We start from the raw sequence: 23,849 nt of genomic DNA on the forward strand, positions 1-23,849 counted from the left end.
TACTTCCTTCCTAGACAAAAAGCCAAACCTACAACAGAGCTCAAATAGAAATTAGTAAAGAGAGGCTGTTGCAAGCAGCTCAGCAACAGTGTTGGGATATGGAAAGGAGAAAAAAACAAACTTTATGAAAAGCAGACAAAAGAACTTTAAAGAGCAAGCTGTCTCGGACTGTTTACTGTAGAGGCACATAATCGTTTCACTCTCTCTGACCTGACAGTATCACTGAGCTAGAACACCACTGTTCTATACTATTTCCAATCAAGTCAAGGTTCAGTGTATTATTCTGTTAAAAGAAGGTAAAGAAATTCCCTAAAAATGCTTAAAATGTGAAAGTTTTGATTCTTAAGAATATGCTTCAATGTGTGGGAAAATTTCACTTAGATGAAATGGTTCAAAGATCAACAAAATTAAGTATATTTACTAGTTAAGAACATGTAACAGAGGAGAAATTTCTAACTGCTCAATACATGGGAAATACTGGTACAACAAAATAGCTGAGTCAAACAGCTGTGACATTTCTGCTCCCTTTCTTGGGGAAAAAAGGCTTTCTTTCTTCAAGATTCGTTTTAAAGAAAGACCATTCTAAAGTTTAAGTGATATGACAAAAGTGAGATTACACATTATACTATGTCTTCCCTGGCTCTCCAAGCTTTACCTCTGTTTTTGAAAATTCTTAAGTTTTCTTCTTTTTTTTTTAAGATTTTATTTATTTGAGAGAGAGAGAGAGAGATAGTGACAGAGATAGCGAGAGAGAGCACAAGCGGGGAGGAGAGTGAGAAGCAGGCTCCTGCTGAGCCGGGAGCCCAACGCGGGGCTCAATCCCAGGACCCTGGGATCACGACCTGAGCCAAGGGCAGCCGCCCAACCGACTGAGCCATCCAGGAGCCCCGAAATTCTTAAGTTTTCTTTATTCTCTCTTTATTCCATAAAACTAATCATTTACCCACTACAGAGAACCCAAAATGCAATGAAAGAAATGCACTTCTCGTTACCTCACAAGTGGTTTGGACTTGATTCTTATAATGAGGTTATAATGACCAGCTAAAAGTTCTGTCCTGTCCCTGGATTATTTCAAATTGGTACAAAGGTGGGCCTTGGGAAACCTGTTTTTCCTCTATGATTTTCTCATATTGGCCTACATCTGACTTGAAGATATAACAAGCTCTATATGAATTTTAAGCTCTGAAGGATTTAAAAACTGGAATGTTTTACCATCCATTCAAAATAAAGGGGTCAAAGCAGGCAATTGGCTTTTTGTTTTGGGGGTGTTTTTTTTTTTTTTTTGAGCATCTGACTGCGGGAGGACCGGGTCTCCATGTTCAGAGGGGTCTATTTTAATAGCAGCAGTAGCAGCTGCTACCTAACATCAACTGAGCATTCACAGGACCAGGCACTGAGCTATGTGCTTTACATAAATTATTCCCTTTAGATGTCACAATAACCTTATGAAGAACTGTTATTATTCCTACGTTATAGAAGAGGAAACCAAGACTTCGAGAGGTTTAGAAACTTGCCCAGTTTTCAAGGTTAGCAAGTGGCAGAACTAGAATTTGAACTTGGGAGTTAGGTTTCACACTGTACAAAAGATCAGATGTTTTATTTTTAGAGTCCATTTGAATATCTGTTAGATTACTCACTTTAGATATTGTCTTTTAAGTATATGAAAGAATATACAAAATACTAAAATAATAGATAGTAATATATTTGCTTTTATTAAAAACTTCATTTCTCTCTCCCACACTCACTTTTCTTTTCATCTCCCTTAAAGTCTTAGAATTAGGTTAGAATTAGTTAGAATTGAAGAATGAAGAGGCAGGGCTTAATTACTAATATTTTCACCATCTGAAAACAGCGTGCTGCTGTAACTTCTCTCAGAGCTAATGGATACACATGAACAATTTATTTCAAACCCTGAGATTATCTCATAAAAGCAAACTTAAAAAAAAAAAATCATTGTTTTTTAAAAAGAGGTGAAACAGACCTTAAGAGATCATCTGTTCAACCCTTGATATTACAGGGTAAGTAGTGAGGATTCCCTCGAGTTAGTATTTGGGATAGGACCAAAACCCAGGTCTTTCGAGGCCTGCTCTGACCTGTGGCTTCTGTAAAACTGGCCTTTAATCTGTATCAGTGAGGTGGCCTGTCTCTGGCTGAGCGAGTTTGGATCTGAATGAGTACTGTATGGGGGATATTATTTCTCTCTGCATGGGATAGAAACAAGGGGAAAAAACATGTTTTTAGAGAACAACTAAGAGTGGTCTAATATGAATATGGAGTATTATATGAAACAGAAGAAAGACCAGCTTCTCTACCTTTAGCACAGATATGACTCAAAGCAGTTAGCCCTTTGAGAATTCTCTAACGACTGTAGAAACATTTCATGTTTAAGTCCACGCCCATTCAAACATCTGCCAATTCGTAACAAAGGTAACAGACGTGCTTATCTGGATATACTTTCAGTCTAATCTCTCTACACCAATTGTCCACATAAGTGTGTTTAAGGTCAAATACCTAGAGTGTTCATTACATTTTAGCCAGGTATATCTTTGATTTTTCTTAGATTTCTTAGAGTTCAGAGGGTTATAGATCTTTTGAATTCAGTGTAGCATAGTTATAGGTTGCAATGATTTGTGGTTCTGTGATTATAAATAAATAGGTGGAATACCTTAGAGAGCTTGGGCTTCATGTGAAAGTGGAATGGAAGAACTAAACTGGAATGGAAGATTGGAGAGCTACCGTAATTGTCTTCCCCTGACCCCAATGCTTCATTGGTGTATGATCTCAGGAGTCATTTAACTTTGCTGTGCCTCTATTTTGCTCTCTATGATAGAACTATGGGGATGTTATATGACATATCTAAAGTGTTCTGGATGCTATAAAAAAAGATACTCTACACAGATCCTTTTGCAGTTCCCTTCCCAACTTTAGAATTTTAATTCCATATAACTTACCTATATCGCTCCTCCTGTAAGGCCTGCATTATTAATGAATAGTCTCTCTGATAATGTTCCTTGAGGGTCTCAAAGGATTCCTCTAGTCTGGCCTGTGTTTCCCGGATCTCCTGGATCTCATGTAGTAGTGCATCAAATCCTGAGCTCTGCATGTCCAGGGTGTTTGTTTTGGAGCTGGACGCTCCTACAGCAATGCCTCCAGTGGTGCTGTTGGCTCCCACTGAGCCTGAAGTGGCACTAGAACAATCTTCCTCACTACCATATTTTGGGCTTGACTGAAAGTTTGAAATCACCCCCAAAGCCTTCCCCCCATCATCCACTTGCCCTTCCTCTAAAGAGTCCTTCAGGTTAGGGATATTGTCTGCACTGCCAAATTTATTCCGAATTAGTGAGGCAATCTCTCTGGGTTTTGAGACTACGGCCCCTGCTGCTGAATGGGTCGCCTGGGAGAAGCTAGAAAGTCCACCTTTGACACTGTCCACCACACCTTCACTGAAGCCAGTCACCTTTGCTCCCACATCCTTCAGACCCTGGTGCATGTCCCTGAAGACATCCTTCGGCTGCCGAGGAATCCCATTCTGCTCCACCTCTCGGAGCTTCCTGTGGTAGTGCTCAAGTTTCTTTTGTAGCTGGAGGATGGTTTGGGCAGATTTCTGGTTCTTCTTCTCAAAGACCTGCTTGATGCGGGCAGCCTGCTGCTTGTCTGCACTGTTGGCAAGCTTCAAGTACTCAGCGACGTTGTCGTCCCGGGCTGTTTGTGCAATCTTGATCTGTTCTGTGAGCTTCAGGATTTTCTGCTGCAGGTGAGCGATAGCAGCCTTTGTGCGCTGAGGGTCTGGTGTTCCATCCACAGAGTCTGTGTGGATGCTGCCATCGGTGCTGGAGGCCACTGCACTGGAAGTCTGGGCGAGGCTGCTTACTTCCAATCGCTCGATCTAGTATAAAAATAAGAAGTGGATGTTAGAAGGAGCCCAAGAGGACTACCTCTCCAGAATCAATAAACCAAATGTATTGAAAATTTACGAACTCTCAGATCTTGGCATAGATAGTTGACCTAATACCTCCTGTCCTGTACAACTCCCATGTCCCTTTTGGATACTGTCCTTATACAAGTACACTTTGCCTTACACAAAACAGACATGAAAAAAGATTTGCACAAGATGTAAACTGGGGGTGTTCTTCCTTTGTTAGAGAATTTATTACAGTATTTCTTTAAATAACAAAGCTCCCCTAGTTATTTATATATTTTTAAAGATTTTATTTATTTGAGAGAGAAAGAAAGAGCAAGCAAGCACAAGTGGGGGAAGGGCAGAGGGAGAGGGAGAAGCAGACTCCCCGCTGAGCAGGGAGCCCCACACAGGGCTCAACCCCAGGGCCCTGGGATCATGACCTGAGCCGAAGGCAGATGCTTAACCAACTGAGTCACCCAAGTGCCCCAGCTAGTGGGTTTAAAGCATGATTTTATTCACAAACATTCTTCACACATACTTTTGTGAAACAAGGTACATCTGCATTTCAATTTAATTATATGAAAATCATTTTAGTATTCAGACATCACTATAATTCCAATTCATGCTCTCAGATTATGGTCACCCAAAATGCTGGTGAGAATAGGTATTTTACTGGCTAGATATAAAAATCCAATTATCAGTGTCTTTTTACCCCAAGTATGTCAAGGGTAATGGGATTATTCTCTCTCTAATAGGGACACTCAATTGGTAGCTGCAGACAGGTGAAGGTAAGAATGAGAAGGTACTGCTCCAAGTGCCAAGGACGAACGTGGTATACTCTCGGAGTTAATATCCCAGATCACAAGTACTGTGATATACTTCGGCAATAAAAGTGAATACTCAGGGAGAGAGACAGTAAGAGGTAAGAAATTAATCAAGTCAACAACTAAGTTCAGGCCTTTTGGAGCTCAACTTTTGTGAGTTCTATCCAGTAAAAGGTTTTTTATTAGACAAGGGACTCTTAAACACACACAATGACTATCCTCCATATGGGTGAGCAACCATTCAAAGGAGATGAAGAAAAAGACAAGCTGCTCAGATCTGAAAACTGAAACTATCCTATTTCAAAGCCATTAGCCAAAGCTGGGGAGAGGTCAGGTTTCCCTAACTCAGGCGAGAAAACCTAAAGTGTGGCTTGTCATGAACTGGAGTCGGGCTCATGCAAAAAGTCTGTAGAAACTGCTCTCTATTGGACAGTAACAGAAATAAAATAATAAAAGAACCATCTCAGGGCATCAGGGTGGCTCAGCTGGTTAAGTGTCTGCCTTCGGCTCAGGTCATGATCCCAGGGTCCTGGGACTGAGCCTCACATGGGGCTCCCTGCTCAGCAGGGAGTCTGCTTCCTCTCCTTCTGCCCTGCCCTTGCCCTTGCTCTGCTCTCTCTCAAATAAATAAATAAATAAAATCTTAAAAAAAAAAAAGAACCATCTCAGGGTAATAAAAATGCCCAGTTTGAGTGTCAAATTACAAATTTACCATCTTGGAGATTAAGATCATATCCCTTTTACTTGGTCCTCATCCCTAAATCTGTAACCAGCAGCAATCTCGTAGAAAGAACTGTATATAGGTTACCCTCATATTTTAAAAATGTGAATTACATTTTTGTGATAATATACCAAATCTGATATATTCGTGAAATACTGGTAACTTGTCAGTCTTTTTTTCATCTTGGTTGTATCGCCTCAGTTTCCCATCTGAGCAGGAATTATGGTGATCTCTAACTCCAAAACTATTAGTTTATTAGTGGAAAGTTCATTACTGGAATTAATATATTACTACTGATGTGAATAAAAACATAGTTTTTCTTTTTTAGATGAACAAATGAGAAATAATGTGCATTTAAATAAAATCAAAAGATAATTTAAAACTGAAATGAAGAGCAAAATGACATTATGTTCCACTAATAACAAAAATGTCCAGAATAGTTTAGGGACTAGCACAATAATTATTTTGCATAACTTCCTCCATCTGCCCCATTTTTAGGTGCAAGCTAACAAGCAATGAAAGGGCCAGAGGGAAGCAGCAGAAAGGAGAATGAGCCAGAGTTCCAGAAAACCACGTTGCCAAGAGTTGAAAAAGGAGCTTCCAGAAACCCACTTTCTTCAGTGCCTTACAGTCACTCTCTTAAGTTGTACAGGGTTCCCACTGTGTGATTTTCTTTCTGAATGGGATTTCAGATCCCACAACTACAGGATGTAGTGGACCCTGATTGTGTACTTATGTTTAATAGCTCAAAATCTACCACAGGAAAGAAAAGCAAATATAAAATACCACTGATTCAAGACTACAAGCTCATGTATTATCCAGTTTTCTTAAGTTCTTTGCTATTAGTTTGAATATCACCTTACATGCAGTCTATTGTCAAAAGAAGTGCAGATATAGAAGTCAAGTTTAATTATTACTCAGGGAGGATAAACATTGATCATACTGGTGAAAATATGTCTTTGGTACTAGAATCAAAGTTTTATTATATCTCTAAATTTGAAAAAACACAAAATTTCAATGTATTTTTTTTTTTTTTTTACAAATGATCACAGTTTAATTCAGATTTTATTTCCCTACACGGTAAGTAAAGAAGTAAACCAGACTAGCTTTAATCTGACTTCTGTCCTACCTAGGCTGTTTGGGGCCACACTACATCCTACCAGTATATGACTCCCACTTAAGAGTCATCAATATTCCTGCAAGAGTACATCTGACAGAACCCACTGTTCTCAGCCTCCAAAGAAAATGAACCCACAGCTTCAGCAGGAGGGTAGTTTAACACCTGAAACCATGAATCACTTGATTACTCAGTAACTCTTCCCAATTTTGGCAAGCACTATCCTTAAAAAGGAAGGAGAGAGAAGAGGCAGAAATTGGGGGGGGGAGGGGAAATAAAAGGGGAGAAGAAGAGGAAGAGAGGTGGCAAGAAAAAGATATACTGAACTACAGAATTACAGGACAGGGGCTATGAATACCCTCAGGGTATCTTTTGAACGATGAACAAAAGCTCTCAGAGGTTAAGAATACTTAGCTGCGAGTATGCACCAACTGAAAAGTGGTTCTCTCTTTTTTTTTTAAAGATTTTATTTATTTGTTTGAGAGAGAGAGAATGAGAGAGAGCACATGAGAGGGGGGAGGGTCAGAGGGAGAAGCAGACTCCCTGCTGAGCAGGGAGCCCGATGTGGGACTCGATCCAGGGACTCCAGGATCATGACCTGACCCGAAGGCAGCTGCTTAACCAACTGAGCCACCCAGGCGCCCGGTTCTCTTTTTCAAAAGCCTTTGCTGGCATATTAGGCTAGCCATATATAACAAAATAAAATTAGATTCCTACCGTCATTCCAGACAGGCAACTAAACTGCAAATATCAAAAGCAAATTTTAAACCCTTTAGAAGGTAGTATTGGAAAATACAGGGGGAAGGATTTTCTTAAACATACATGAAAAGGCACAAATCAGAAACAAAATTATTAAATCTGGCTACATTTAGTATAGTGAAGCAGGGATTCTGGCATAAAACTGCTTGGGTTCAAATCTAGCTTTGCTACTTACTACTAGTCACGTGACCTTGGTTGGGCAAGTTACTTCTGCTTCTATTTCATCAACTGTAAAATGGAGATAATACTCATACCCATTTCAGAAGACTGTTTTTAGCATGAAATAAATAAAACAGTCCTGGGCACAGAGTAAGCAGTTAGTACTGGTTATTATTTTTGTACCATTCTATGTGATTCTTTTTAAAAATTCAAATATTAAAAGATTCTAGAATATACTTCAAGATCTTTCACATTTCAGGCATAATCATGTCAGATACAGAGTCTGAACCAAAGGAATAATGTAATTCAACACTACAGTAAAAGTAGTAATAGTCACTTTTCTTCCTTCCTTTTTTTTTTTTTTATAATTTAGTCACCTTTCTTGACTGTTGGTCTTGTGGCTAGGCAGCTGACTAGGTAGCTAGCTAATCTTCCAAAGCTCACAACAACCCTAGAGAGTAGATATTGTTATCACTAATTTACAAATGAACTGTGAGGCGCTTCCTAACTACCTTATCACGTGCCAGTTTGACAAACAGCAGCAGCAATATTACCTACTCAATAGGGCTTCGTGTGACCATAGCCTGAGGGCTTTCATGAGTGATCACACCCCCTAGTATAGCAAGTCCCAGCCACTTACCGCTGGGGATAGAAATAATTTGTATAGAAAAAAGTGAGGACCAAAACCCAGTCAATTAAATATATTTTGACTACTTATTGTAACTAGGCAATGCGCTACACAGCTAGGGGTATGGTCAGAGCCACAATTCATTATCTAGCTGTTGCTATAACAGGAGATATGCTGCTTTGCTTGCACTTTGTCTTTTCCCATTAAGAATTCATTTGCCAGGGGGCGCCTGGCTGGTTCAGTTGGTAGAGCATGCGATTCTTGATCTTGGGGTTGTGGGTTCGAGCCCCACGTTGGGTATAGAGATTACTTAAAAACAAAACCTTTAAAAAAAAAGAATTCATTTGCCAGGCTTAAATTTTCTATTAACAGATCTGAATTAATTGATCAGAAAAAAGCCCAAGAGAAAATTTAAACAGCAACACCTCAAAACAATTAATCAGGGGCAGAACAGAGCCCATCTTGGAGAAAGATTTGACAAAGTTTTATAATGGCTTACAATTTTCATCTGCAAATGCATTAAAGATCTGTTTACTTTCTCTGAGTGTATGAAAATGTCAGAACATGGCAGCACCCAGCTTTGAGAACAATCACATATGAAGAAACATGGTGGAAATAGCAGTGACAGGAGTAGAATAGAAGGACCTGGGTTCAGACCTACCTTTGCCACCTTACTAGCTAGGTGTCTTTGGGCCACCTTCTTGTTCTTGAGCCTAAGTTTTCTCATCTATACAATGGGGTTATCATTTTCTCATGAGGTTATTTGAAAAAAATGTTAAACGTATGTAAAATCAGATTATGACTGCCAAACATGGTGAACGTTCAAGAAGTCACCCTTTTCTATTGCTTACTTGGTTCATTACTCAAAATCCAAGTACATTTTGTAACTAGAAAAGATTCAGAAATCCGTGACTTGACATCACTATCTTCAATAAAGGCCAACAGCCCAGTCCTGTCTTAGTGGAATGAAATAATTTTATCTATGCTTTATAGAGTATATCAGCTCTCTTTCAGGAAATCTCTGCACTATTTATTTACACTAAATAATCCACATCATTTCCGAGAAAAATGAAGAAGTCATTTTAAGGTAAAAGAAGGAGGAGGTGGAAAGTGGGGAAGTTTTTGTAATTAATCTGAAAACAAACAGAATCTGGACTATGTTGGTTTTTCTGAAAGTGGATCTTTTCCAAGGCCAATTTCATAGAATGGGTTGTGCAGCAGCCTTTGCAAATTCATACTTAGGCACCTGCAGACCCAGCTCCATTGTTCTTCCAAAATCTTTCTCTCACAGATATGGGGCCATGGTTTTGAACCAAAATTGGAGTGTGTGGCTTAATTCAAGTGCACTTAGTGGGGGGCAAAAGGATAGAATGTTTGATTTTTGGGAGACCACCCCCCAAATGCATTACAAATTGTAATCCCTAGAGATTCATAATCTTGGTTTTAAGAACTGCACAGAAATCTATATTCTAATCTATATTCTAATCAATGATAAACAGAAAGATGCATCATATAAATTTTTCTTTTTCTGCCAGGCAGGTTGTACTGAGAAGGTACAGCAGAGGAAAAAGTCCTGCCTTAGAAGTTACACAGCTCTGCCTTTGAATGTTGTATCATCATCTCCCTGAGGCTTGCCTTTTCCAACATCCCCAACACCTATTCTTAACAAAAAGAAAAGAAATCTCACAGTCTATTAGCACTTTGTTCAGAAAGTATATATTCATTATGGGAAGACTTTTCACCTATTTCCAGTATCTCACTGTAGAAATGACATGCCCTTCCCCTCTCACAGTAAGCACAACCCTGTTGATCAATTCTCTCATCTATAATTCTGACTGACATTTAGTCTACTGTGGAATGAAGAGGAAATCTCAAGTGGGAGTAGTAGAAAATAAAAATGAACTAAGTTCCAATAGCCCATAACCAGCAAGCTTTTTCTCTAAGCATTCCATTTTTACTTTGGAGCTAAAAATCAAGATTCAACGTATAGGCTTAAAAACAAACCTTTTTACTTGTCACAAAGATTTTTTTCTCACTTATAAAATAATCCTTGGGCAGAATGGAGCATTTCCTGTAAGTTCTAGGGGTCACTTTTTCATATTTTACACAGAACTCTGGCTATATGCAACAGCTGTGGGTTCTACAGAGATTTGTCTGGACCACCCCAGAGGGGAATAGTGGAAGCAAGTGAGCAGGGTTCCTGATTACCTCTGTTTTCATCTATTTTATCTGGGTATTCTGGGGAAAGTTTGCTTAGAAAAATAAAATAATGTTTTATTGCTTAATTTTTAAAAGTTTGAAAAATCAATGATATACAAATAATACTCATGATGATAATCCTGACCATTTCTTTTTTTTTAAAGATTTTATTTATCCACTTGCTAGAGAGAGAGAGCATGGGCAAGAGAGAGTGAGCGAGAGCACAAGCAGTGGGAGCTTCAGGCAGAGGGAGAAGCAGGCTCCCTGCAGAGCAAGGAGCCCAATGCGGGACTTGATCCCAGGACCCCAAGATCATGACCTGAGCTGAAGGCAGCCACTTAACCGACTGAGCCATCCAGGCGTCCCGATCCTGGCCACTTCTAAATCTGGCACTATAGTTTGTGTCTCAAGCTTCCTTTTTGTACAAAGAAACACTTAAGGCCCCACATGCTTTTCTACACTCAGCACTTTTCAGGCCCATTTTCCATAAAGAACAAAGTTTTAAAATCATCTCATGGGTGATACCGCACATGTGAAAATGAGTAGAAGACATGCTCACTGAAATGCAAATTCTGGTGGAGTTTGCTCACTAGTTTTGTGGCTAAGATCCTACCACATGCCTCAGCAAAATGACAAAAAACTTTATCATGGATTCCTTGGGAATAATGGAAACCTTAAATTTAAATCCACATATACTAAGGGTCACACCTGTAATTTGGTTCTTGTGACATGGCATGCTGTTTCACACCTCCAGGCTTCTGTCCATATAGTCCAGGGCATGTTCTTTTCTTTTCTGGCTAACTTCTACTCATCCTTCAAGACCCAGCTCAGGTGTAACCTCCTCCAGGATATCTTTCCTGACAATCTCCCTCTCCCAGCTGGATTAATGGCTTTCTTCATATTCCCATATACCTAAACATACATCTCTCTCAATGTTCTTATCACATTATGTTGAAATGATTGTTTGGGTGTCTTGCCTCTACTGACCTAAGTTCCTGAGGACAGGGATCAAGTCACATTCATCTTTGTATTCCAAGAAGCTAGCACAATGCTTTGTGCAAAGATACCCAGTAAATGTTTAATATAAATGCTCACTAGCATCTCCTTAATATGATCCTTCTAGATCTCATATGTCATACAAGTGACTAAGCCTATGTTACTACAAATGGAATAAACGCCAGAATTTTTGTAAGAAAAACAGCTTCCAATAGATGATACTCATCCCTCCAAGGCTGCTGAGGAAAAACCAACTGTGCTGAATATCAGTTTAGATTATTAACATCCCACCCAGTCCACCCTGCTCCAACCCAACTGCAAAATATCCATTATAGGATCTAGGACTGCTACTCAGAATTGCTTTGTCACCACAGGAGGGCTGGTTTCCTGGCTTACATGAAAGACATCATTGAGGATTAGCACTGCCAGGCCTGATGTTTGGACTTAACGGATTCATGTGAGCCTGGTCAGATGATTTATTGTCATTTTAACAAACCTTTGCAGAATGTCTCCTATGTACAGGGCCTATGTTAGGCACTGGAAGTACAAAAGAAAAAAAAAAAAAAGCAAGCACTTAAGGAAAGCCTGCAATCATAGTAGTGATGGTATAAGTTGACAATAACATGCTGCTTTGTTACGGTTATTATGGTTAAGTGTTACTTTTATAAGTACAGTTTCTTTGAGCTAGAAGGAACCTAAGAGATCATCCAGTTAAGAAAATTTGTTTTATAGATGAGTAACAGATTGTGAAAGAAAGATCTCTCCCTGATATCTAAAAGAAAAAATAAGTAACATACAATGAAAATAAGGAAAGGTGCATTGTTCAACTTAACCAGGGGGTTTCAAATATCAGTTCATGTATGCCACTGGAAATATCCAACCACACTTCATGCCTGAATGTTAAAAATGTCACACGAGGATATACTGATTGATGTTTGGAATAGATAATCCAAGTTTCCTTCTGAGATTATAACTTGCTAAAAGGAAATAGTGACTTGGGCTATGCATTATTCAAAAATCATTCTCACACGACTTCAGAATGAAGAATGATTAGTCTGAAGCACACAAACTGGCTAATGCTAAATTTAGTATCTATTTTCTGAGCATGCTCCAACCAGCAAAAGAAGGTGACACACGAATGTTTTCACTGCTGAGGATTTAAAAATACATATAAAATCCATGTGTGGATTAGCCAATTTGTAAAATTCGCCACCAATTGAGTTCCCCTTTACAAGGTAATTCACTACAAATACTTTTATGACACAAGTTTCCTTAAAACAAAAGATTTCTGAGCCTCAGCTTAATCCTATTTATTTCACTCAATTTTGATAAATTGCTAAAGCAATGAAAGAATTTGGAAAGTTCCACAGGGTCTGTGATAACCTGGTTATCCCTGAACTTTTTAGGCTTGTTCAGTAGCTTGAAGAATAGAGGCTCTAGGGAGGGCCTGTCCAAACTATACATCCCCAATCCCATTTCAGGGCCTAAGTACTCTTCTTTCTCTTAAAACGGTCTTAAATACCATTTCTTTGTTGACAACTTCCAAATGTATGCCTCTAGCCCATACTTTGCTTACCTCTAGATCATATACTCAACTACCTACCTAATATCTCCTCTTGGATGTCTAACAGTCATTTCGAATTTACTATGTACAAAACTTAGTTCCTGATATCCCCCAAACCTGTTCTTCCTGCAGTCTTCCCCATCTCAGCTAATGGCTATACTTCATTGATCCACATGCTTAGATCCAAAGCCTTGGAGTCAACTTTAACTCCTTTTTTTCTCACATACTCTATCCAGTTAACAACAACATTAATAATCATAGCTGCTAATTCATATAGTGAAGTACTTACTATGTGCCAGGCAATGTTCTAAATCTTTTGTATGTTTAGTAAATTGTGTAATCCTTTTTTATTTTTTTAAGATTTTATTTGACACAGAGAGAGCAGGAGAGCACAAGCAGTGGGAGCGGCAGAGGAAGAGAGAGAAGGAGAAGCAGGACGCCTGCCGAGCAGGGAGCACAATGCAGGGCTCGATCCCAGTACCCTGGGATCATGACCTGAGCCGAAGGCAGTTGCTTAACCAACTGAGCCACCCAGGCGCCCCTAAATTGTGTAATTCTTATAATGACACACAAGATGGGTACTACCACTATATTTTATAGCTAAGAAAACCAAAGCATAAAGAATTTAAGTTGCTTAAGACCATGAAGAAGTGGCAAAGCCAATGTTTGAACCCAGTTTGGTTATAGAGTCTATGTTGTTACCCTCTATGTATACTACATTGCTCCAGCAAATGTCTTGGGCTCTAGTTGCTAAAGAGATGCAGAATCTGACCACATCTCACTGAATCTCCACTACTGCCATTCTAGTATAAGCCACTATCAACTCTTGCCTGGACTATTCCAATAGGCTCATAACTATCACTGGAATAATATTTTTATCATCAATTATTTGTACAGCAGCTAGAGTGATCCTTTAAAAATGATTCAGGTCACAACAGTCTTCTACACCTAAAACTTGCCAGGGGCTCTCTACCTGAGTCAGAGTAAAAGCCGGTCTTTACCATGGCCTGATAACCATGATCTAACACCTGTCAGATCCATTACCTCCTGGCATCCATTACTTCCTTGACTGTATCTCCTACTGTTCATTCCTTTACTCCACTGCCATCAGCTACAAAGGCCTCCTTGCTGTTCCTGGAATGTACCAAGCATGTACCCGTTTCAAGCCTTTTCCACTTAGTGTTCCTCCTGCTTGTAATGCTTTTCCTCAGATACCCACATGGCTTACTCCATCATGACCGCTTTGCTCCAACTGAAGTAGCATCTCTTACTTGTCCCTGACATCCTGTATGGATGCCAGTCCTTCCTGTCTCGACCGTTTTTTTCACAGGTGATGAGGAATAGCAAGATTTCAGCTTTTCTGATAAATTACAAATAAAGCCAAAGTATCTAATGAAAATGACTATTCAGGTATTTTGCATATGAAAGGAAGAACATTTCTCTGATGTATCTAGGTATCTGCAGGGTAAAAATGTAGGGACAGCCTAGAGAAAATTAGGAGTATACAGACGGAGGAAGGATATGGTGCTACGATATTAAAGAAGCAGATTGTACAAAAGACTGAGGTTTCTACTATTTAATTCATTTTGTAATTATCCTTTGTTTTCCTTATATAAAGCACTGAAAAAAGGTGAATTCCTGTTCTCAAGAAACACATGATCTAGTTGGTGAGACGTGAAATTATTCAACTGAAATACAGGTCCTATTAAGTAAACAATATAGTATATATGAAGGTAATATATGAAGGAAGTACTTGAACACAGAAAGGAGCCACATATTCAGAGGAAGGGAAAGGGAACAGAGGAGGCTTCTTGGAGGAGTTAAAAAAAAGAAAAGAAAAGAAATGAGCCTTGAAGAAAGTTTTTGATAAAAAGAGAAGTGGTAAGAAAAGGCATTTTCAGGATGACAACCCAGTACGAACAAAAGCCCGTAAGAAGGAAATGTAATAGCTTTTTAAAGATAACTGAATGGGGTAGCCTGGGTGGCTCAGTCGGTTAAGCATCTGCCTTTGGCTCAGGTCATGATCCCAGGGTCCTGGGATGGAGCCCCCAGTTGGGCTTTCTGCTCAGTGGGGAGCCTGCTTCTCCCTCTCCCTGGCGCTCCCCTGCTTGTGTGCTCTCTCTCACTCTTTCTCTCAAATAATAAAATCTTAAAAAATAGGTAAATGAATGGTTCATGAAGCTATAAAAATAGGGCTCTGGTGGGAGATGAGCTCCCAAAGTAGGTCTAAACCACTGTTTCGCACTTTATTCCAAGGATATTTCTGAGGGCTCCTCAATGGTAATAGTTGTATAATCTCCTTTAGAATCTAGACTTATAGATCCAAAAGCTATTTGACTATATCAAAATCTACATATCCAAAACCAAACACCATGATCCTCTTGTAAACCTGGTTTTCTTACAGTGTTCTCTATCTCAGGAAAAACATCACTATTCATCAGGTACTAAACAAGTCAAAGCCAAAACCAAACCAAACCAAAGCCCAAGAATAACTCTTGACATCTTCTGCCTTTTACCCCTATTCAATACCAAGTCCTATCTATTTTACTTGCCAAATTTCCATCAAATTATGATACTCTCCCATCTATCTCTACTGCCACCACCTTAGGACAAACTCTTGTCTTCTCTCTCCTGGAACACTGACTGATCTACCTGCATTCAACTAGGCTTTCAGTTAAGCTGGAGAATTTTTTTTTTTTTTTAAGAAGTCCTGGGGCGCCTGTCTGGCTCAGTCAGTAGAGTATGTGACTCTTGATTTTAGGGTAGTGAGTTTAAGCCCCATGCTGGCACAGAGTTTACTTAAAAAAAAAGAAAAAAAAGGAAAAAAGAAGTCCCTTTTTTTTTTTTTTTAAAGATTTTATCCATTTATTTGACAGAGAGAGTACAAGCAGGGGGAGTGGCAGGGAGAGGGAGAAGCAGGCTCCGGCATTAGCAGAGAGACCGACGTGGGGCCCGATCCCAGGACCCTGGGATCATGACCTGAGCCAAAGGCAGATGCTTAACCGACTGAGCCACCCAGGCATACCGGAAAAAAGAAGTCCTAAACCACCCAATGCTTAAATTCTTTTAGTAGCTTTCCACAATTACAATAAAGAACAAGTATCTGAATATGGTCTATCAAGTCAGTCCTATGTGATTAGGCCCTGGATCTACTTCTCTAGCTTCATCTTACAGCATGCTTCCCATAGTCTAGTCAAACTCGCCTTTTTCTTTCTTTTTTTTTTTTTTTATTTATTTGAGAGAGAGAGAATGAGAGAGAGCAAGCACATGAGAGGGGGGAGGGTCAGAGGGAGAAGCAGACTCCCTGCCGAGCAGGGAGCCCGATGCGGGACTCGATCCAGGGACTCCAGGATCATGACCTGAGCCGAAGGCAGTCGCTTAACCAACTGAGCCACCCAGGCGCCCCTAAACTCACCTTTTTCAACCCCTGCTGCTCATCCTTTCTTCTCACAACGGGGTCTTTGTACATATAATACTGCCTACTTACCCCTTCTTCAACTTTCAGCCAGACACTTTGCTAGGTATTTGGTATATACTGATGAACAAAACAAGGTATCTCTGCTTTCATGAGGCTTAATGGCTGAGTGGAGAAAATTGGTAGAGATGGAAGAACCAGTAATCAAATAACATAAATTGTGAGAAGTACTACAAAGGAAAAAAGAGAAAAGGAATAAGGTAAGGGGGGAAAAGCTACTTTAGATTGGAAGGTCAGAAGAATTCTTTGAACAAGGGCATTTGAACTGAGGTCTCAAAGATAGAAAAGGAAGTTACTCTAACCAGGCTATAAATGAGGAAAAGTATTATTACTGTGAGTTTCATGTGCCAAGAAAGTATAGAATTTGGCATTTCATCAAAATTGAGATGAAAATACAGAGTTAAAGCAATTCCAAAAAAGAAGAAAAAGAAAAAGGATTTGTCCATTCACTTCTTAGAATTCACCTGGTAAATAATTGAGACTATATTACCAAAAAGGCTTAGGGAAGGAGAAGGATGCTGAGATAAGAAAAGATCAGTACACAGGAAGGGGCCCACCTGCCCAGTAACCTAATAGAGTATATGGATAACTGTATTTACAAGGCTTATATAACCAATGAGTCAGCAAAAAGTCAGATGTCAATGGGTCTCTTCTGTGCCCACTCTAAGCAGCTAGGAAACTTGGCTCTCTACTGGTTGAGAAGAGGGGCCCAAGAACAGGATCTCAGGTTAGACTACAAAAACAATCAACATATCTTCCAGCAATACTTGCTGGAAGTTAGGATGAGGAAAAGTAAACCTTCAGGCTTGGAAAAACCTAAGATACAGGATCCAACTTAAAGTAGATTAGAGCAAAGTGATCCCAGTAGGATTTCACAGATCTAATGCAACCCATTTCTTTAACTTGTCATAAAATGCTTGTTACAGATTCCAAAATCAAGACCCCCCAAATCTGCTGAAAACCGTGATTTTAAAGAGAAAATGTCTTTATTTTCTTGAGGTCCATAAACATTTCAGGGTTACTTTCTACAACTATCTTTTCTCTAATAAAGGCTAATGTGTATTAATGGTAACAGAAAAAGTTTTCAAAATAACAGAATTGGGTCTGGCAAAGAAAAACACACAAAATAGAATATAAAGGGATTAAATCAAGGACAGGCAAAGAGATACAGCACTAACAACCACCTGATATTGAACAGCAATGATAATGAACCCAAGACAAACACCCACCAACGCATGGCTATGAAAATAGCAGACTCTTCATCTTGCCTTCCTCCACCTCCATACTTATGTTCTCAGCCTATTACTGTTCCAGTGGCAACAACTCAATAAGAGCAGGGGAGCTTTTATTTTATTCTTTTCCACCTTAGGCCTTAGGGAAAGCTGGGGGAAAAAGCACGGGGGAGTGGGGGGATTATAACTGTTCAAAGAAAAGAAAGGATATCTGTTAGTCAGCATTCTTTGCTCTGGAAATTCCTGGTTTCTGCCTGTTCATGGACATCTGAGAGAACTTGGTGATTATCTCTGAAGGTCACAACTGATCAAAAATAATGTTTTCCTTTTTTCCTTGGGTCATCCCTCTCCATCAAATGTGATTCTGCAAAATGTTTTAGTTATTGTTAAAAGGCAATTCTATATAGCTGATACAGAAAAGTAAAAATAACAGTTAAAAAAATCCAAGAATCCCCCTGCCCCAAAAAACACAAGCAATACATTTATCTTACCAAAACCCCCTGTCAGGCAGTCTGTTGATTTTGCTTGCCACAAAGCTCATCCTTCATTTGTATACTGCCAGAGCAAGCTTGGATAGTGAAAACAAATCACAACCTCTCTTGATTATGTGCTCTTTCCATTTGTCCCAGCTTCCAAACTGCATAGTCTGTCACGGCTGCACATACTTGGTTTCCGAGAATAACGCTGTAAATGAGGACAGCTACCACTGGGAATGCATTCCCCCACCAAAGAGCCAGCCGAAATGAAGCTTCTAGTGGATCCCTGGGCTTCTCACCTTCACAGCCTCAGAGAAGTGCCTTTCACAGAACAGGCAGGTACAGCCGCACCACATCAACATCCCCGCATAGCCAATCCTCCGCAGTGCCCACTTCAGCCTATCTATGTACAGTTCCGGTTCTGTCTCGTACATCAACTCTTAGAGCTTTCTACATCTGGGAGCCTGGGAGGATTCTGTGCTGAATAAACAGAAAGCTTCTGCCAAACAAGCATCGCGCGCGCGTGCGTGCGTGTGTGTGTGTGTGTGTGTGTGTGTGTGTGTGTGGTTTGCAAGAGCTGCTAATGCAAATGAATAGTTTTACTCTGAGAATGGAGATCACAGACAGTATGTGCCTCTCTTCTGGAGCTGTGAGCATCTTTTACAAAAAACAAAAGCATCAAACTGGGTGAATTTAAAGGTACAGGACATTAATTCACCATTCACATCGGTCTTTTAGTTTAAACCAGATAAGGGTTACAGAATAGCTTAAAGAAGGTTAAAAACAGGGGCGCCTGGGTGGCTCAGATGGTTAAGCGTCTGCCTTCGGCTTAGGTCATGCTCCCGGGGTCCTGGGATGGAGCCCCGCATCGGGCTCCTGGCTCAGCGGGGAGCCTGCTTCTTCCTCTCCCTCGGCCTCTCTCCCTGCTCATGTTCTCTCTCTCTCTCTGTATCTCTGTGTCTCAAATGAATAAATTAAAAAAAAAAAAGGTTAAAAACATTCTGAATAAATGTTTAGGTAGCCTGGTTCAATAAATACAAAGAAAAAACAATCTACCCATTTTTTAAAAAATATTTTATTTATTTGACAGAGAGAGAGAGAGAGACAGTGAGAGAGCAAACACAAGCAGGAAGAGCGCGAGAGGGAGAAGCAGGCTTCCCGCTGAGCAGGGAGCCCAATGCGGGGCTCGATCCCAGGACACTGGGATCATGACCTGAGCTGAAGGCAGACAGACGCTTAACAACTGAGCCACCCAGGCGCCCCCTACCCATGTTTAGATAAAGGACTAAAACATTGCTGGAACAATTTCTACGTTTTCCTAATGTTTCTTCTCTTATTTTTCATTTTAGGTTCACAAAATAATTTAAATGAAAACTGAGCAAGAAAAAACTGAGCATGAGATGCTAAAGTCTTAATCATTATGGATGAAGGGGAAAAAACACTTCTGAAGGAAAAGCACTGGAGTTGTCTGAAGTCTACACAATAGATTAAAACACCATAATCTTAAACCCAGGCTCAGCTCCTGCATCATATACTATTTATTAAATACCGATGATACTGCATGAAAGAATTGAGTATCTTAAAGAGATTGTTCCTGCACCGAAAAAGTCACTTTGGGATTTAGACAAACTATCAAATCTGAGCTTTATTCCTTCATTTGTAAAAGCAGTTCTATGTAATGTGCACAGGAAGAATTTCAGGGATTGTAAAATACAGCGTAGTATGTACAATGTGTAATATGTAGAAACATTTCTCTGAGGTTAATACACAGAAAGGAATAATCAGACAAGAAGACAATTTGATAGAGTTCAGTGCCTAAATCTGTGATAATTTCTGTACTTCTACTTAAGTATGGGGCTGGAAGCTCAGACCAGCACAGTACTAAGAGGTCAAAGAAGCATTCACCAGCTTCATGTAGCTTCTTTCATTCAAATCAGATGAAGCCCTCTGAATGAAATCCGAACCACCTTAAATGAATTTGAAGAAAATTCTGGGTTGAAACCACGGCTCCAGAAATTTCTATCTCTAGAGACACAGAATTCTGACCTTGACTCTCCAGAACAAATTAATAAAGAATTTAATGACTAATATAAATCCTGTCTTTGCTTAAAAATGAGGTTGCAAAAGGTTTCAACAGAGTAAATACTTGTTTCTCCAAAAACAACAGAAAAACCAATCCTACAGAGCTAGCATCAACACCAGTGAATGATTGCTTAATTCTCTTTATTACCATTTTTAATATATCTTCTTTTAAGACAATCATGTTCATTACAGAAAAACACACCAGTGGGCATAAAAGAAAGCAAAAATTATTTGTAATATCACCACTCAGAGAAAACCAAACCAAACACTGCCATAAGGCTCTTCTATCCTCATTTCCTACCACTGGGATTTTTTTTTTTTTAAGATTTATTTTATTTATTTACTTGGGAGAGAGCGTATGAGCGCATGCGCATGAGCGGGGGCTGGTAGGTGAGAAGCAGAGGGAGAGGGATAAGTAGACTCCACGCTGAGCACAGAACCCAATCCCACAACTGAGACATGACCTGAGAGGAAATCAAGAGTTAGACGCTCATCAGCATGGAGCCCAATGCAGGGCTCGATCCCACGACCCTGAGAGATCATGACCTGAGCTGAAATCAAGGGTCGTACGTTCAACCGACTGAACCACCTAGGTGCCCCTAACATGCTTGTGTTCGACAGATAGTTCTTATTATTCACTCCCTCCACCCAGTTTTCTCCCTGAAATACAAGTTATAATTGCTTTAGGTGGTTGGAACTATACTAGGACCAATAGTGATAGAGAAATACTAGTCCTTTTGTTTTTCAAGGAAAAAACATTTTTGTTCCAAAGTAAAGTGGTAGTCTGTTCCAGAATTTGAAAAAAGGACAAATCTTAGAAAGTGAATTTGATTTGCCTTGGTTTGTACTACTGGGATCCGAAAAGAGACCATGAAATATGTTCAAATTTTGGCAAAATGTGATCAGTTTTGATGAGCTTGCTTCCTTGGCTTACAGATTAGTGCCTTCATCTTACAACATGGAGATTATTTTTTATCTTTTGTGTAATTATACTTGATAGCATAATAACTTTATAGCTTTATGTTTAATTTATTATGTTCTTAATGAATAAAAAACAAAACAAACCAAAAAGAAAAAAAAGTTCTTTACTGATGAAAGAGCTAAGATTCTTTACAACTGCGTCCCCTTATTGTTTATTATAATGTTTATTGTCATTTTGACCAAATAACCAAGTATCATTTCTCACCATGATCCTGTCTTAATCAAGGATTCAAATCTCCTTGCTGACTCTTGATTTTTCTTTCCCAAAACTGGATCCAAAATACAGAAAAATAAAACTTTTAGAATAACTTTTATACTGGGTGCCTCAGTGGCTCAGTCAGTTAAGCATCTGCCTTTGGCTCAGGTCATGATCCCAGAGTCCTGGGACTGAGTTCCGCATCAGGCTCCCTGCTCAGTGGGGAATCTGCTTCTTCCTCTGTCCCTCCCCCCGCTTGTGCTCTCTCTCTCGCTCTCAAATAAATAAATAAAATCTTAGGAAAAAAAACTTTTATACCTTTCAGAGTCTCCTGGAAAGGACTGTACAAGGTATTCTATAAACTACTGCTATTCCAAAGAACAAGACTCTTAGGAACATGCTTCTGAGCTGGTATCACTTAAGACCGCTTTCAGACTATACCCCTACACTGGATCAGGATGTCTAGGATGCTTTTTAGTCCAGAAGCAGATGTTTCATGAAAATAGACTGTTGACCCAAGTTCTATGTGAACAAGAACTACACAGCACTGAATGAAATGACAAAGGGAAATTTTTTATTGTAATTATTTGTGTAGAATATTGTTGATGTTACCTTTATGTTCTATTTTTTGTGGCTATATGAGGAAGTCCTTTCACTTTTTCCTTAAACTACTTCCAAACCACATTTTAATAGAATCTGTTTTTGTGATCTGAAATAAAATATTAAGTGGTATCTGATTTTCACTGAATCCTCAGCATTCAGGAACTTACTTAGTTTTCCTTAACTTTTTATGGCAATACAGTTATTTTGCATAGGCCCGATAACATTCCCATGTCCTTTTTATCAGGCTATAATTGGATTTTGTAACCGTATGTTCCTGTAATGTTATATCTGAGAATGATTTCATTTAATCAGATATGAAAAACCACATTAAGGAACAACTTCATATATGGCTCCAATGCTTCCAAAAAAGCCCCCCTAGGAAAACTGACCTGATACTTGGTTACAGGGTCCCCTGACATACAGGTGGTGAGGAAGGTCACTTACTTCCACACTGCAAGACTTAGAGCAAATGTTGGGATATTTGATATTAATTCACCTAAATTTATCAGCAAAGCAGGTGAAATCTAGTGAGAAAGTTTCTTAGGCATGGTTTCCTAAGCTTGGAATACTAAATAAAAAAGGTGTTTAAAAGTCCAATCTAAGATTCTTTTTGAAAATGTCTATACATAATTTTGTGGCTCAAAACTAACAACTCTGGATTTGCAAAGAAAATTCAAGGATGTCTGTATGATTTTAGCACTCTTACTGTACCTAAGTAAATAGGTCACAGGTAATGAGACCATTTTGTGATCAAGAATAGTCTTTGAAAATTATGAGAGATCATAAGAGGGATGAGAAACCGTCAGCAAAAATTGTGAAAGACTAAAATGATAAAAGATTTCGAGTGTCCTTTCAAGGGAATGCCCACTGTTGTCTACTGGATCCTTTGGGGTTTTATGTGATTGTAAAAAAAGTCTTCAACTTTGACTCGGCTAGGTTATTCTGCAACTCTGTAGAAATGGAAATTACCCTGTGGACGGTGTTGGTGATGCAATGCAAATGAATTCTGTCTGGCAGAGAATATATCATTTCCTGATTTCCTTAAGTCCAATTCTCATTTGGACCAATTTTAACACCCTACACGTTCCTAATAATTGATTAATTAGTGAGGTAAAAAAATCTGTGACACGTGTTCATTCTGTATCAGAGTCATAATTTTACCTTTAAAAATAACCTTTAACAGGGTGCCTGGGTGGCCCAGTCGTTAAGTGTCTGCCTTTGGCTGAGGTCATGATCCCAGAGTCCTGGGATCGAGCCCCACATCGGGCTCCCTGCTCAGTGGGGAGTCTGCTTTTCCCTCTCCCGCTCCCCCTGCTTGTGTTCCCTCTCTCACTGTGTCTCTCTGTCAAATAAATAAATAAAATCTTAAAAAATAATAATAACCTTTAACATTTGGATCCTTTTATTTCTCAAAGCATCTAATTAAAAAGCAATTGTTTAGCTGGAGTTAGCAAGCTACAGCCTTCTGCCTATTTTTATAAGGCTCTTACAAAAGAGCTAAGAACTATTCTTACATTTTTAAAGAGTAAAGAACAACAACAACAAAAAACATGTAACAGAGAGCAAATGTGGCCCTCAAATCCTGAAATATTAATTATACAGCCCTTTACAATAAAAAATTTGCCAATCTTTGCTTTAGATCAAAATTAGAGCATGTCAACTGGCATAGACATTTTAGTATGAGTGACCGACTAGACAATATAGAAAAGACTGAGGATTAAGTCAGCATTTTAGCAGCAAAGTTACATTAGGACACAGAATGAGAAAATAGGCTCCTTAACTAAAATACTACCCAGAGATGTATCAGGCATACTGTATATGAAGAAACTGTTTAAATAACATTTTTTCATTATTTTTCAGACTTCTCAATACTAATTAAAGTCTGCTTGAATATGCCCTTGAACAGAAACAAAACCGAATACAAGTTTCATTAGAA

The 23,849-nt window shown here is 39.2% G+C and overlaps 1 protein-coding gene across 7 annotated transcripts in view; it reads right to left on the bottom strand.

Moving 5' to 3' along the window:
- Positions 1 to 23,849, bottom strand: part of TMCC1 (transmembrane and coiled-coil domain family 1) — a 218,687-nt gene that overhangs the window by 19,189 nt on the left and 175,649 nt on the right. For 6 of the 7 annotated variants that reach the window (XM_081801658.1, XM_081801648.1, XM_081801639.1 and 3 more), the window contains one exon: positions 2,952 to 3,886. In XM_081801658.1, coding sequence (XP_081657784.1) covers positions 2,952 to 3,886 — 935 coding nt within the window. Of the gene's footprint in view, positions 1 to 2,951; positions 3,887 to 18,350; positions 18,789 to 23,849 lie in introns of those variants that run through there. The other variant, XM_081801667.1, reaches the window with a different exon arrangement.

Source organism: Leptonychotes weddellii, chromosome 1, assembly GCF_054177405.1.
Source record: "Leptonychotes weddellii isolate Sample4059 chromosome 1, ASM5417740v2, whole genome shotgun sequence".
Lineage (NCBI taxonomy): Eukaryota > Metazoa > Chordata > Mammalia > Carnivora > Phocidae > Leptonychotes > Leptonychotes weddellii.